This window comes from Leopardus geoffroyi, chromosome E3 (genome assembly GCF_018350155.1).
Source record: "Leopardus geoffroyi isolate Oge1 chromosome E3, O.geoffroyi_Oge1_pat1.0, whole genome shotgun sequence".
NCBI classification, from domain to species: domain Eukaryota; kingdom Metazoa; phylum Chordata; class Mammalia; order Carnivora; family Felidae; genus Leopardus; species Leopardus geoffroyi.
In genome coordinates, this window is record NC_059340.1 from 41,469,029 (window position 1) to 41,484,029 (window position 15,001).

General features: G+C 65.4%; 1 protein-coding gene across 4 annotated transcripts; it reads right to left on the bottom strand.

Annotated features, from left to right (window-relative positions):
• Window positions 1-657: 657 nt before the first annotated feature.
• On the bottom strand, window positions 658-14,537 carry PIGQ (phosphatidylinositol glycan anchor biosynthesis class Q). 4 transcript variants are annotated; one of them, XM_045459957.1, is made up of 11 exons: window positions 14,348-14,537; window positions 10,714-11,412; window positions 8,882-9,013; window positions 8,347-8,467; window positions 6,513-6,639; window positions 6,034-6,088; window positions 5,813-5,924; window positions 5,032-5,112; window positions 4,461-4,575; window positions 2,846-2,907; window positions 658-1,966 (listed from the first exon to the last, which is right to left on the bottom strand). In XM_045459957.1, the coding sequence occupies exons 1-11, from the start codon at window positions 14,389-14,391 to the stop codon at window positions 1,790-1,792; spliced, it is 1,725 nt and encodes a 574-aa protein (XP_045315913.1). In that variant the 5' UTR covers window positions 14,392-14,537; the 3' UTR covers window positions 658-1,789. The 4 variants fall into 4 exon arrangements, with proteins under 4 accessions (XP_045315913.1, XP_045315914.1, XP_045315912.1 ...); XM_045459958.1 differs by having other exon boundaries at window positions 658-2,016; window positions 14,348-14,531; XM_045459956.1 differs by having other exon boundaries at window positions 658-2,016; window positions 6,034-6,187; window positions 14,348-14,530.
• Window positions 14,538-15,001: the final 464 nt, after the last annotated feature.

Consider the following 15,001-nt stretch of genomic DNA (forward strand, 5'->3'; position numbering starts at 1 on the left):
GCCTCAGACCAGAAAGGCACCACAAGAACCCACAGGGGCCTCGTAGGGCTCCCCATCCAGCCTCTGCTGACCCGTTAGCGGAGGCACAGCACTGGGAGGTGCTGACGGACCTCTCCGGACTTTAGCCCTTCCCTGCAAAGCCAGGACGGCAGGTGCACAGGCAGCCAGCCGAGGGTCCCTCAAGGCTGCAGGATGAGTAGAGTGAGGCAGGCAGGATCCCTGCCCTGCGAGGAGTCCACAGGTTTGAGGTGATCTATTCATCAGAGCCAGGGCGGCTCACCCCTGCCCCAGGGAGGCCTGCACCCCTACCCTCAGCCCTGTCATTCATACCAGGGCAAGGCCAAAACCAGAGAGTGAGTGACCCTGGGTCCGCCCATCCGTGCCAGGACATCTTCAAGGGGCCAGAACTTCCATACCCGCCTGCCAGACCCGCAGGGAGGCCTGCTTCAGGGGATGGTGTGCCCACTGCTCCCCAGGCTGGCATCGAACAAGAAACGGGTGTCACAGACACCGTAGGAAAAACAATGGGGGCCAGCTGTCCTACCACCCCAGGAGAAGGGGAACCTCACCTCAGCCCCACCACCGTCACGATGGAGGTGGGGGGCCTCCTCAGACCCACTGCCCGTGTGGCGACGGGAAGGTAGAGGGTACGCTCCAAACGCGTGGGAAGTTTTATTGTCTCAGCCGAAAAAGGCAGAGCCGGGACCTGTCCCGTCACATGCCGAGCTGCTGGGAACTCCCCCAGGGGCTCCCCGCCGTGGCCCGCAGCCAAGGAGTGCAGGTGGCAGAGGTGGACGGGCCCAAGTGCCCGCAATGAACAGAGGCCGCTGCCCCTTCTCCTGCTCGGGCGACGGCACGAGCACAAACAACTCCAGGAGGACAAAACACAGACGGTGCCATCCGCACGCGCAGTCTTCCTCCCCCTGGGGACTGCGGGGCTCGCGCCCACAGTCAGATGCCACGCCAGCCGGCAGGCAGACGCGGCCTGAATGCTGCCCCCCACCCCCCCGCCACATACACACTGGAGACCACAAACGTGTCTCTCTAGGAGCTGCCTGCTTCCGTGCGACGTCAGTGAGGGAGATGGTATTTGGCCAAGGGGCCTGTTCCCGCAGGGGTGTGGGGCAGGGACAGGGCGGCAGGGCGAATGGCTGTCTGGTCTCTGGCAAGGCGGCTCCGGGCGCCCGCGTGGCCCGGCTTCACACAGGGAGACCCGAAGGCCCACGGCAGCTCCCCCTGCGGGACAACCTCTGCGGGTGGCATCAAGTAAACCCTTGTGTGGTCCAGGCTCCGAGGGCAGTGCTGCCGGCTTCCCAGAGGGCTCGGGGCCACCGGGGCTGCTGGTTCTGGGGACCCTGGAGCAACCCCCAAGGCCGGGATGCTGGGGGTCCGCCTCAAGGACCGTTGAGCGCATCCCGGGAGGGGTCCCTCCACCTCCCGACAGGGAGAGCTGCCGGCTTGCCCCGTTGGCAGTGGCCGTGGTGGTCAGGGGTAGAGGCCTACAAACCCCTCCCGGAGTCTGGGGGTGACGGGAGGGGCAGAGCAGGGCTCCTGGGCAGGCCCCCGGGGGCTGGGGGGCACCGGGTTGCCGATGCCATCCCAGCAGGTCAGGAGGCGGGTCCCGAGGCAAACACTGCTAGTGATGAAGCACGGGCCTCCTGGCCCGGCTGGCTGCCCCTGCGACCTCCTGCTCAGCACCCCGCAGCCTCGGAGCCAGGGGCAGACGTAGAGGCCTCAGACAACCGGGGGCACAGAAGGCAAACAGCACGGATGCGTGTCGTCCTGACAGTCAGCGTCCCCGGCAGGGTGGAGGGCTGACTGTGGCCGTGTGGCGGTGCCGGGCGGGCCGGTGGCCGGGGTCCGTCAGTCCCGCTTGTCCCCTTTCTGCCTCCAGGGGTAGATGAGCTCCCCGAAGAAAAGCTTGCGGCACAGGGAGCCCCAGGAGTGGGTGGGGTGGCAGCCACAGCTGGGGAGGCGGTAGGTGCGTATCACGTGACTGAAGGGCAGGGGGTTGATCTGAAAGCACGAGGGCGGTGGTCAGCCAGCACACAGCCCCCAGCGCACCGGGCTGTCAATCGTGCCCGTGTCGGAGCCGGCGCTGCCCAGTCGTGCCCTCGCTGCAGCACCCAGGGGTAGCGTGAGCGGCTCAAAAGGGAACACTCCGGCCGAGACGGGCATGCCCTCCTCGAGATAGGCTTCGGGGAGGGGAGGTGGGCCAGACTGGAGGGGTACAGACCCCTCTACTGCAGGACTTACCTCGCAGGAGCCTCGCAAGTGGTCTGGGAACACACCCCCCACCCTGAGAACACCACACAGGCTGGCTGCCTCAGTATCTGACTGTCCCTGAGATGTGGCCCTCAGGCCAACCACCCCGCCCCCCCAGCAGCCAGTAGCCACCCACCTACTCCCTCCCACAGGCCAAAGGGGCTGTTTCCGAGAAAAGAGCCCAAGAGAAAAGGCCTGTGTGTCCCGAGGCCTTCACCAAGTCTGTCCTTGTCCACCTGGAATGAGAGCCCGTGGGACCCAGGGCAGGAACCAAGGGTGCAAGGCCCGGCAGGCAGGAGCCCTGCGTGGCTGAAAGCATCTGACATAGCACAAGGGATCCCATCCAGGGTCCTGCCGAAGGAGGTTCCAGGCGGAGGGGGTCACAGTGCCCAGATGTCTCGGAGGTGAGGGAGCCTCCCCTTGGGCCCCACCCATCAGCTCTGCTGCACCCTGCAGCCCTACGCCCAGGGAAGCACAGAGGGATGAGATCCCAGCTGCCCCGGAATCTGGGCAACACCACGGCAGGTGGGTGCCGGGTCAGTCCACCGGCAGCGGCGTGAGGGGTGCGCAGAGGCCTCACCTGCATCAAGAGGCGGAGGGGCCTATCAGCTTCATGCTCCAGGACTCGGAACTTCACGCCGGCTGCGGGAAGGGCAAGGTGGCGGTGAGGAAGGGCGGAGCCCCCCAGCCCCACCCAAGGCCCACGGCCTGCAGACAGCCTCCCAGGCCTCCCTCTCCTCGTGTCAGCACAGGCGGGTGGGCGCGGGCAGAGGGCCCTGCACCTCCGGTGGCACTCAGAAGGCTGAGGACGGCCCCGGTGGCACCACAGGCTCACCCGCCCCCGGCCCAGCCCCAACCTTCCCGTCTGTCTCTGGGCTGGCTGCCTGGCCGGAATCAAAGCCTCCACAGAACTTCACCGAAAGGCAGAAGCTGCGTGTCTGGGAGCCAGGGAAGAGTCAACTGGGCATCGGGGGCACGGGCTGTGCTGCTTTCCAAACGGCACGCGGGCTGGGCTGGGCTGTCCCACAGGATGGACAGGGTGCTTGCTGGGTTGTGGCCACCTTCCTGGCATCTAAAGGTCTTCTAAACTCTGTGTGCGTGGCCGACTTGGGAACCCACCATGCCCCTGGCCTACAGTGTGGGCTCCCAAGCCTGGGAATTCCCAAGGCAGAAAGTTCTTAAAAAGAGAAGCAGGAGCTAATTATCAATTGATGAAGAGGCCCCAAGGCAAACTCAGTGAAAAGGAGAGAAAGCAGCAGCATCTGTGGGTTTTTATGTGAAGTTAAAACAACTCAGCTCTGGCCACGAGCTGTGGGCTGGGGGAGGGAGACCCTGGGTCTCAGGCTCTTCACCAGCCTGGTCCTGGCAATAAAGTATGGGCAGAGGCTGGAGCCCCTGGCATGGGCCACCTGGGGGCCTGCAGGGGAAGTGGTCTGGAAAGGGAACTCAAGGGTACCCAGTAGGCGGATGTCAGGCCCAAAGTCCACGGAACATGCAGGTTCAAGTCCTCTGGCCCTCCACGGGCTGGAAGAGGCTGCTTGAGCTTGGCGTGGGGGCTGAGCTGCAAACCGGACACAGGGCCAGGTTTGCCCTCCCCATGTTCCCTGACATGCGCAAAGCCCCTGAACGGGACTGGCCAACTCACGATGCTGTGACCGGTTTGGTCTGCCTCCCTGGGCCTGCCACAGGGATAGCCTCCCCTCAGGGGCATCTGGCCAACCTAGTGGTTGGTGTCATCATGAAAACAGGGGCAGCCAGCTGCAGGGGGCACAGCCAGGAGCAGCTGGGACGGTGGGTACTGTCCCGGTGGGCAGTGGTCTGTGGGGTGGGGCGAGGCTCCTATCTCACAGATCTGGCCAGCCCAGCAGTCTCCGCCCCGGCCCGTCCTCTCCGAGGCTGAAGGGCATGAGCAGGCACACACAGTCACACACAAGCACACGGGGACACTTTTCGGAGCCACGTTCAGGTGCCACCTACACTACTACACACAGGCCTCAGGGCAAATCTCACACTCGTCGCAAGAAAGGGTGAGAAAGAGGAAAGGTCGCCTCTGCAGCCTCTAAACCCGAGGGCGAGGTGGGTCTCCCTCCAGCTCACTGCAGGCAGCCGGCCCGGTGGACACCGGGGGTCTCTGCCCTCCGCCACCAGCCGCCCCCACGCCCCACACTACTGCTTCCGGCAGCACACGGACCCACCTGCAAGCCTGTAAGGCCGGCAGAGCCGGAGGCCGAGGGAGTACAGCGGCAGGGAGTTGACGAGGTCCACGAGCACGTGGATCAGGCCCTGCACGGCCACCACCAGGAGCCGGAGCTACAGCACAGACGGCGCTCAGAGCCACGCCGCACGCCCAGGAGCAGAGCAGCCAGGAGGGGCCCGGGCCACGACCAAGGGCGGCCAGGAGCTCGGAACCCCCGGGGAGGGCGTGGTTCCCACCCCGATCCTAAGGCCCAGGTATGAGGAGGCAGGGGGCCCCGAGCGGGCGTGGCTGAGCCCAGGGAAACACGCCACCAGCCCCTCCCCTCGGCGGCGTGGGCCACCTGGGTGCCACGCCCCTGAGTCCTGCGCCGCCGGCTCGTCCCCCAAGGGTAGGGCCCAGCACACAGTGTCCGGAGAGCATAGGAGAGCCACACCCTCCAGGGACTGCGGGGACAGACGGCAGGCAGAGCACACACACGCATCACCCCAAGCACTGTGGGCGAGCCCATCGGCCGGCTCGGCCAGGTGCCGTGGCCAAGGCCCTCCCAGGCCGCGAGCCCCTCGGCTCACCAGGGTGAACACCAGGTAGTACAGGGCCGTGGTGGGCAGGAGGAAGAGCAGGATGGTGAAGAGCAAGGTCCCGATGAACAGCTGCAGGGAGAAAGGACGCCACCGTCGGCATCAGCAAGAGCCCCACGCCGGGAACAGCCCCGTCCCCGCCAGACCCAGCCGGTAGCCGAGCGGAAGAGGGACGCCTGCCGCCGGGACACTCTGGCTTCCTGAGACAAGTCAGGAAAAGCCGCTCAGGACAGCTTTCTCCAGTACTGGGAGGGACGTGTCCGCCTGCCCTCCAGACGCGGGCGGACAGAACCAGCCAGCAGGACATGAGCACGTTACACCAGAAGCGGGCGGGTTGTGAATTTGGGGCAGCAAAAGTAGGCCTTGGAGGGCAGCACGCAGGGTCCACGTGCCAGGTGTAAGCTACGGGAAAAGCCAGAGGCAGGCCCCGAGCCGAGGTCACCTCCGTGCCCTGCCATCCGGCGGCTCCCGGGGGTCCGGCACCCTCCCCAGAGCAGCGTCCACCTCCCGCCTGGGGCAAGGTCCCATGCTGTCTGAGGCTCCGTATGCACCCTGCCCCTTGCAGGCTCCTCACGTTCCCCAGCGTCCGTGCTGACCCTTGGCAGGTGAGGTGAGCCACGGACAGGAGTGTGGTCACCCCATCGGGGTGCCAAGCGGCTACACTGGCCAAGCCGTTTAGAGGACCGGATGGACTGGAGCTCGGGGGGGCACCGGCTGTGGGTCCCGCCGGCCCCCTGGAGGGGTGCCCCTCCCCTGCAGTCCTGCCCAGCACCTGGTCCAGGTCATAGGAGCAGGAGTCCACCCGCTGGCGCAGAACATTCCACTTCTTCCCCCGGAACAGACGCCAGAGCGAGGACAGGCCACAGATCTTCAGGCAGTACAGCCTGCGGGAGGGACACGGGCAGCATCAAGGCCAGGGCTCTGGGCCACCCCGGGAGCCCCCCGGGCCCGGCAAGCGTCCAGGGCGCTCACGAGCGGGGAGCACACGCCCACCTGGCGCCGTAGACGTAGAAGCAGTAGATGTGGAAGGTGAGGAGAGCGATGATGTCTGACAGGATGGACAGGGCGACCGTCAGGCCCAGGCAGGCCGAGAGGCCCACGTGCCACAGGATGCGCTCGATGAAGGGGGACATGAGGTGGATGTAGCCTGGTGGGACGGGGGACGGTCAGCTACGGATCCTGACCCCCCCGGTTCCTCACGGACAAGGCGCGCCTGAGGCTGCCAGACTGCTCTCCTTCCGGGCCGTCTCCTGGCCGAGCAGCCGGCCTGGTAGAGCAGGGCTACACACACACACACACACACACACACGCGCGCGCGCGCGCGCGCGCGCGGCACCACGAGGGAGGGAAGCACGGACCAAGGGACCAAGGGGATGGGTGGGGCCCCGCTCAGCCAGGGCTGTCCCCTGGGTGCACAGGCTTCGGAAGCCGAGTTGGGGGGGTCACTGGGGCCAGGGGGAGCTGCCACTCACTGATCCACAGATGCAGATGATATAGGAAGAAGCGGCCCAGGACCTGGTCCAGCGCCCGGTTCACCTTCAGCCCAGCAGGCGCTCCCATCAGCCACTGCAGGAGACACTGGAGCTCCTCGGCCACGCGCTGGAGGGATGCAGGAGGGGCACGCAGTCTGTCAGCCGCACCCCACCACGGCCAGCCCATCTGGGCAGGGACAAGGTAGTCTGGGTGCCTCCTTCCGGGTGTCTCCTAACACGGTGGGCACACAAGCTTCCCCATGCTTGTCTGGCCAGGAAACCCCTCTCCGCAGATGCTCTGGGACCTGCTGAGTTCCCCTGGCCCTCTGGACACGGGGGCCCGAACGGCCATCACCCTTTCCCGCATTCCAACCCTCCCGCCACTGGGCCCGCGGGAGCACTCGGCCCCACGTGCCCGATGAGGGACAGACCCCAGCTCACCGTGAACCTTGCAGGGGGAGCCCATGGGTCTACAGTGCCCCTCTGCTGAGGACCCCACCCCACCACCTGGTGCTGCAGAGGCCCAGGCCTGCCCTGGGCGGGTGCCCTCAGGTAATCCTGAAGGGTGTCGAGCCCATCAGGGGCCCAGGTGCCAGTGAGGAGGCCAGAGAGTTCCCGGGAGAAAAGGACGGATGAGACGTGAGCCACCGACTACAGTGAGCGAGGGCCAGAGACGGCATGGGGACTCTCACAGGCAAGCAGGGAAGCTGACCCGCATCCTGGTTGCCCACGGAGGAAGCCAATGTCCAAGCGCCGTGCCCGTCCCAGAGCACAGGCCTAAGGACCCTCAGCCTTATCAGCAATGCTGAGACCACAGCGGTGACTGCCCCACAGTCACCGACCTGTCACCCCCCCTCCTGCCCACTGTGCGGGCCTATGAAAGCCTCAGCCGTGTCAGGGGCAGTGAGGAAAGAAACAAAGCATTCTTTATAAAGAGAGCTTATCTAATATTTAAAGGATGAGAGCTAGGCGGCAGGAAGGAGCTTTCATTTTTAAATTAAATATTTATATTTCTGCGCAATTCTGCAAAAGGGAGATCTAAGACGAAGCAGCCAAGAGGCAGAGCATGGACAAGCAAGGTGAAGCGACCAAGCCACCTTCCCAGCCGCCAGGCCCTCCTTGCTCTCTTCCTCTCGGACCAGGTCTCCCAGAGAAGCCAGGGGGGCTCCCGGCCTGTGAGGGCTCCTGCCCACAAGCAGGCCCAGAGCACAGCTGCGACTGATGCTGATGGCAGTGGCAGGGGTGGCACGCACAGGGACCACACCAGGGCCAGCAGGCCACTGGCAGAGGCGTGGGGGAGGCCCAAGGGGCCAGAGGGACTGCTCTAAGCAGGGAGACAAGCTCCCCGACAGGAGTGACAGGGCCTGTGGCTCTGAGGAGGGGAGGCAGAGAAGCCAAAGGCTTGGCGCCGGCATAAACGAGCAGCAGGGTAGAAGCTGAGGGGAGGGCCGTGGAGGGAGAGGAGGGAGCCCCACGGACAAGCTGGGCCCCCAGCGCTCAGCATGGGAACTGCAGAATCAGCAGTGCGAGTGGCCTGACTGCCACAGGGTGTGAGGTCCGAGCCTGACCGCACACAGACAGCCCTGGACACAAGCAAGGTTTCCGCGATGCTTTCTGTGCAGAGCGCCCAAGCCAGGAGCCAGGGATGGGACCCGTCTGGGGTCAAGGGCAAGGGCTGCTTACGGGCCCCACAGAGGGAAAGGGCAATGGTGCTCTGGCCGGCGGATGGGCCTCTGCTGCCCCCAGGAAGGGCCCCACCTCCAACCCTGGGACACACTGGGCTCCCCCAACCAAGTCACCCCTGGGACACGCCAGGCTCCCCCAACCGACTCACATCAGCCACGGGGACGAGCGCCTCTGCCAGGTGGCCGATCCGGTCCTTCCCGTGAAGCCAAGATAGCAGCACAAGACCAAGGGCCACGTCAAGAAGCACAGAGACAAGCACGTTGGCCTTTCTGGAAGGAGGAGCCCCACAGGGTGGGTGGTGAGGGGACCAGCCCGAAGGAGGAGCTCGACGGGAGGGAGTGAGTGGTGAGGGGGCCTTTCCGGAAGGAGGGGTCCGACGGGGCGGGTGGTGAGGGGGCCTTTCCGGAAGGAGGGGTCCGACGGGGCGGGTGGTGAGGGGGCCTTTCCGGAAGGAGGGGTCCGACGGGGCGGGTGGTGAGGGGGCCTTTCCGGAAGGAGGGGTCCGACGGGGCGGGTGGTGAGGGGGCCTTTCCGGAAGGAGGGGTCCGACGGGGCGGGTGGTGAGGGGGCCTTTCTGGAAGGAGGGGCCCCGAAAGGGTCACTGTGGATGGGCTGGGTGTAGAGAAGTGGGCGGGGGGCACGGGTTGGTGGCATGACCAGCAGCTGTGGTGGCGACCCAGCACCTCATCAGCTGGGTGGGGTTCTCGGCCTTCTGGGTGCTGAAGACAAACGTGAGCTGCTCCAGCCGGTGCCTGAGCTGCTCACATGTGGAGAGCTTGCTCCAGATAAAGGACAGGGGCCACAGCTGGAACACCCTATGAAGGAACCGAGAGGTGGATCTTCGGCTGGGGTTCCCTGTCGGCCAAGGGCCGAGGGCCCCCTTGGCTGGCGCCGTCACCCGGCTCGACGCAAGGCCCTGGAAGACCCCGAACACCGATGGCCACACTCCCGAACTCGGCAGCACAGGCACATGGCGGGGGGCACAGGCGGGCAGCCCGGCGAGGGTCATGACGCACTCACGGACGTTAACTGGGAACCTGACGTCACAAAGCAGTGACCCGAGGCACACCCAAGGCCAGGCGCCAAGACCTTGCCCCAGGAGTGGAGAGAATGTGCTGTCCAGCCACCCAGCGCCTCGCCCCGCTGGACGGGTGACCCTCATCGAGGGTCTCCAGGCTGCCAGGGCTGCCCCACGAGACTGATTTCTCACAAGGCAAAGGAAGCACTGAGATGCTTCTGCAGACAGTGGGACGTTGAGGGGAGACGTTTGTGAGCAAAGTGCCCTGTCGGAACTCGGCTACACTCAAGAGTCTCCACTTCGAACCTGAGTCCCTGCTGCCGCCAGCAGGAGCCTGAAAGGCGCGGAGCCGCCAACGAGCAGAGTGCCGGGCCCTCGGGAGGAAGGAGGAGGTCTTGGAGCCGTTCCGAGCCAACTCCAGGAGCCAGACGTGCTCAGCACACCCCTCCTGAACTCCAGTCAGCTGGAAGGCGGCCTCGCACGGTCTGCACAAGAGACCCCCTCCTGCACAGCTGTTTCCCCGAGGCTCACACCAGCCGTGGGCGGCCAGGGCCCCGCCAGCACCCCTGGGGCTGCCCAAGGGGAAGAGGGGGCTGCCCTTCTGCCCAGTAACAGCTCTGCCTCGCATGACCGTCCCTGTGCTCTCACCCGATGGGCTGATCAGGATTCGGGGCACACGAGCCACTGTTAACCTTTCTTGAGTCCTCTGAAAGCTGATAAAAGCTAAGGACCGTCTCTCCCCAAAACCGTACTTTGGCTGACACACACTTTCCTGTCATTCGTTCCAGGGAGTAGTGAAGATCCGAAACCCGCCCTTCGTGTCCAGATCCCGTGCAGCCCTCAACCCAAGGTGCTGTCCACACACAGCCGCCAAGGGCTCTCTGCCAGCACAGGCGAGAGCAGTCCACAGCCCTCGGTGAGGAGGTGAAGCCAGTCCCCAGAGCCAACAGCCAGAACCCCAGGACCTAGGTGGGGGGGGCGCCATGGAGAGCCAGCTTCTCACAGGGGGAGGGGTGCCAGCATTCCCCAGGGCCCTCAAGGACTTTTATAAATCCCTCGGCCAGGCCTGCAGCCAGGAGTAGCCCAGGCCACTGTGGAGAACCGCCAAGGCTAGGGACCACCATCCCAGACACACGGCCACCAGCGAGCGGGCCCCAGCCCTGCCAGGGCCAGGCAAGTGGGTGGGACCCGAAGGCCTCCAGGACAAACAAGTCCTAGGCACCAGGCAGGGCAAACACCAGCCCTCGGGTGGCAACCACCTGGGCCTGCTCATGGCCTGACTGCCCGTGTAGGGGACCGGGCCACCTGAAGTCCACTCTGGCCCCCTACCCAGCGGGGTCCCGTGCAGCCAGACGCTGCCGAGGAGGCATGCTCTACCCAGGGAGCAAGGGGCACGGACGGCAACCAGCACTCAGGCAGCCTCAGACATACCCAGAGAGGGCTGGGCTACGGCTCAGGGGCCGGACTTCCTCCCGCCCCGGCCCCAGGGCCACTTACCGGCAGGCGCTGGCGGCTGAGACAAGTGACAGCAGGCCGCCCAGCAGCAGGCAGATGGGCCCCGAGGCCCGCTTCGCCAGCTCCGCGAGGATGCTGGCCTCGACGCCCTCCGACTGCCAGTGGCTCAACCGCACGGGGCCCTCGTCGAACCGGTCACTTCGGAAGAGCTCCTCACTGCGTGCCACCGTGTCAAAGACAGCAGCCAAGCCCCCGGCACCGGCCGTGGCGTCGCCAGCCTGGTGGTCAGGCAGGGCCACGGGCGGGTGCAGCTGGGACAGCAGCACCTTGCGCTGGTCATAGAAGACAAGCATGACCTGGTCCTCGCCGGGGGCACCGGGGCAGGTAGGTGCCTGCCGGCGGGTGGCCTTGCAGCTCCAGGCCTCGCTGCCCCTCTCCCGGCACAGCTGGAGCCAGGGCTCATGGGAGAAGATGGCGCCCAGGCCCTCCAGGAAGCGGCCCAGGCTCTCCTCGGCATCCTGCCGGCGGTGGCACCAGGTGCCCAGCACGGCCACCCCCACCTGGCTGGCCTGCTGCACCCGGGCCAGGAGCTGCTTCACCTGGATGGGGATGAAGGGAAAGTGCACCACAGCCAGGACCACAGCGCTGGTCTGCTCCGGGACCCACCGTCCCACCAGCAGGCCGCTGTCGGCCGAGGCGCAGCACGTGGGGAAGAAGGCCTTGAGCACCATGCCGGGCACGCTGGAAGAGAGGGGAGAGACCCCGCTCAGGGCCGCCGCCGCCGCCCCACGACGGCCCTGACGGACACGCACCCGCGGCCGCGGGGCCGCGTCGACCCCAGCTGCCCATCTCGCGTGGGTACCGCCCCCACCCCCACCCCAGGCCGGGCAACGCTTTCCCCCGCTTTCAGAGACAAGCAGGCCGAGACGGGGCGAGGCTACGCGACCCCGGTACCACTCCCGAGGGTGTGCAGGGCTGAACGTGAAGGTTTACTTCTTGTTTTTAAGGAAAGTGAGGAGAGTATTTTACGTGTAGCACGTGGAAAAACGCACGATCTCACTAACAATGAAAGATGCAGATGAAAATCTGACGAACCTTGATTTACTCACTACGCCAGCGAGACTAAAGATGAAAATTTAAACAGATTACTTCTGGGCTGAGGGAAACCACGTGCTGGCGGCTGTGGGCACGGGACGGGAGCCCCGGAATACACCAGAGGAGCCTTGCTGCTCTTGTCGGGGCTCTGGCCACTCCTCTGACTCTCCCCCCACCGCCTACGGCTGCGCCCGTCCGTCGCATCGGGGCTGGGTTCCTGGTGGGGGGACTGTTCCCTCTGGTCACAGTTGAGCTAGGCAGCTGTCTAGGCATGGGGACCCTGGAGAATGGCAGGCTCCCCGTTGTTTTCTGTCTAGCTGGGGGGCACCAGTCTTCACGGCCTCTCACAACCTTCACACGGCCCCAAGTGGCTGCAACCCCTGAATTCTGGGAGACCCCAAGCCTTGCCCTGCCCAGAGGTAACTTGACCAGGGATGTGGGTCTCTCAGCAAAGCCCCTCCCAGATAAGACCGGGCGGGCGGCAGGCCCTCACCCAGCAGAGCACTGAGGGCTTCACCTTGGAGCACGCTCCTTCTCAGACACTGACTTCCCCAACCTTGGCAGCACGAGCGGCCTAACAGCCGCCCTGGGCTAAGACCCCCCAAGCTGGAGCCTACACCTGAGGGAGGCACACAGGTCTGGGACTAAGCCCACTGTTCCCCAGGTCCTTGGGGACATACGTGTTGGGATGGCAGGACGTTTCATCCTCCGCCTATCTGTCGGGGGGCTCTGGGAAAGGCCTTCGGCAGACACAAAGGCCCAGGGCTCAAGACATCACTGGGATGGCTGCTTTCCTCCCTTGCAGGGGCCCAGACTGGGGCTGGAAGGTAGAGGCCTCTTCCAGCCGGTTGTAAAGGGGGCTTCCCACAGCTGTGGGTTCCAGCTGAAGAGGGTCCTTCCGGGCAGAGCAGCAGGACTCCCAAACGCCCCCTCCTCACCAAGCGACTGGAGAGGGCAGCCAGCAGCAAGTGCAGGCAGGGGACGGCCTGGAACAGCCGGGGCCAAATCCCTGCGTCCACTATCAAAGGCATCGAGGCCAACTTATCTTCCTGACCCTCCTGACAGGGGCCACTGTGAGACCCGGGAGGAACCCGGCAGCTCTGGTTTGGTGACCAGCAGGGGGACCAGACATCCCACCCTAGGCCTCTCGGTGCCAGCCCACTGAGATACACCAGCTTGGCCGAACGACACCATCATGCCCTGCCTGGGGACCCCTTTCACAGGACCTGAGGAAAACTACGCACGGCGACTGCCAGAAAAGAACAACAATCGGCCCAACGGCGAACAGATGCTCTGGAGGAAAAGCTGCATCTGCTGAAACAAAGGTGTTTTCACTTCGGGAAACTTCACTGAGTTGTGCACAAACAGTGAGCGCGTTTTCTTTGTGTGCGTTACGCTTCATCTACAAAGTTTGCCTAAGAAGGAAGAAAAGGCTCCTCGTGTGGAAGGACGAAGAGCAGAGGGCAGAAGCTGGTGTTCTTATCCATGGGGCAGAGAGAGAGAACTCTTCACACATCACGGGGCGAATCCCCACCCGCACCCCCACCTCAGCCTCTGGGAGGGAGGAACACAGAGAAGTCTACTCAGATCAGACATCCAGACAAAGAAGAAAGAGCAGGCGATCGATAGCAGAGGTGCAGAGGGAGGAGGGCAGTAACTTGGGCAAAGCGCTGCTCTTTCAAGACGGGAATACAAAGCCAGGGCGCGTGCCCGGGGCGGCCTCGTGTTCACAATGCCAGCGAGTTCCCTTCCCGATCTGTCCGGTGACAGGTCTCGGGGGGCTGGGACAGCCCTGCTCCCACAAGGTCTCCCTGACAGGGTGGAAGCCTACTGCCTTCTCTCCTGGGCACCAGCGGCCACTGGGGAAAAGCGCAGACGGGACTGGCCAGGGACAGCTCGCTGGCTGGAGCCGTCCTCTGACAAGCCTCCCCACCGCTGCTCCTCCATAATCCGCGAACATTCACTTTTATTCCGTGTAGTTTGTGCTTAAAAAACCAACAACAGTTCGTTCGTTTGTTTTTCTTGCATGGGGTACACACTGCTTTCTACCCCTCATTACAGAAGAACTCAATCTACGATAATGGTTTTGGGTTTCTTTTTTTTTAAGTAAGCTCTAAGCCCAACGTGGGGCTTGAACTGCCCCCCCCCTCCCCCCAACAACAAGTCGCCTGCCCTACCGAATGAGCCACCAGGCGCCGCCTTCCCGCAGTCAGGGAAGCCTGGAGGTGCCGAGGCCCGCTCGCTGACCCTGAATGCCCTTCCGGAGGGTCCAGGGCCCGGGCCGGCCCGCGGTGAGCGCGCTGAGCCAAGGCTCCCCGCCAAGGGCGCCCACGCGGCCCCGCCGCCGCCCCTCCCGGGGCCCCACTCTACGGATGAGGAAACAGAGGCTCCAGCGGCGACAGCCCCGCGCCGGCCCGGCGGGGGCTGGGGGTAGCCACCGGGGCCCCTTCCGCCGCCTCGCCCGCGCCCCGCGCCGGGTCCCGCCGCGCCCGGGGAGTCGGGGCCCACAGCCCCGGGGGGAGGGGCGGCGCCCCAAGGTCACACCGCACGGCCTCCCCTCCTCCCCCCGCCGAACGCTCACCGGCTGTTCCCCCGGGCCGCGCTCTCAGGCGGCGGGGTCGGCATGGGGTCGGGGACCGCGTCGGGCCGGCCCGAGCAGACGACAGCGCTCGCGGCCCCCGGCCCCCAGCCCCGCCGCGGCCGTGCCGCGGGACACCAGCCCCATTTCCGCCGGCTCCCAGCGTTGCCGCGCGACGGTCCGGCCCCCAAAGGCGCCCGAGCTGCCCGCCGGCCCCGCCCGAGCGTTCCGCGCACGCAACGTTCCAGTCCCGGGAGTCGGAGGCAGGCTTGTGCGGCGTCCTCGTCCCCCTCATGCGGCATCCTCGCTCCCGCCAAGGCATTCATGTCCCCTCCCCAGCTCTCGTACCCCATCCAGGCTACCCGCAGTGTCCCCAACACCACTGCCTTCCCATCCCCCAACTTCTCACAGCTGCCAAACCTTCCCCATCCCCCATTTTCTCATCTGAGGGACCCAGCGGACCTGGCTTTTGAGGGTCCCCAACCTCACTGGCCCACCACCCTCCGAGAGTGAAAAGCAACCCCCAAGCCCTGCATGGGGTTGCGAAAGGAGCTGCCTCCCCAGCCCCAGGCTGGCCTCTCCAAAGGGGTCTCTGCAAAGGGGCGCCCCCATGTTCCCCCAGGGCTAAGTGGGCTAGGAAGGCTGCGGCCATCTGGT

Bases quoted from the DNA above. Each gene is read 5' to 3' on its own strand.
- PIGQ (XM_045459955.1), bottom strand. From the start codon at position 14,391: ATGCCGACCCCGCCGCCTGAGAGCGCGGCCCGGGGGAACAGCCG. The intron at 11,413-14,347 runs GTGAGCGTTCGG...CCTCTCTTCCAG, and splicing joins GCGGCCCGGGGGAACAGCCG to CGTGCCCGGCATGGTGCTCA. The intron at 5,113-5,812 runs GTGCTGGGCAGG...TTCTCCCTGCAG, and splicing joins GCTCCTATGACCTGGACCAG to CTGTTCATCGGGACCTTGCT.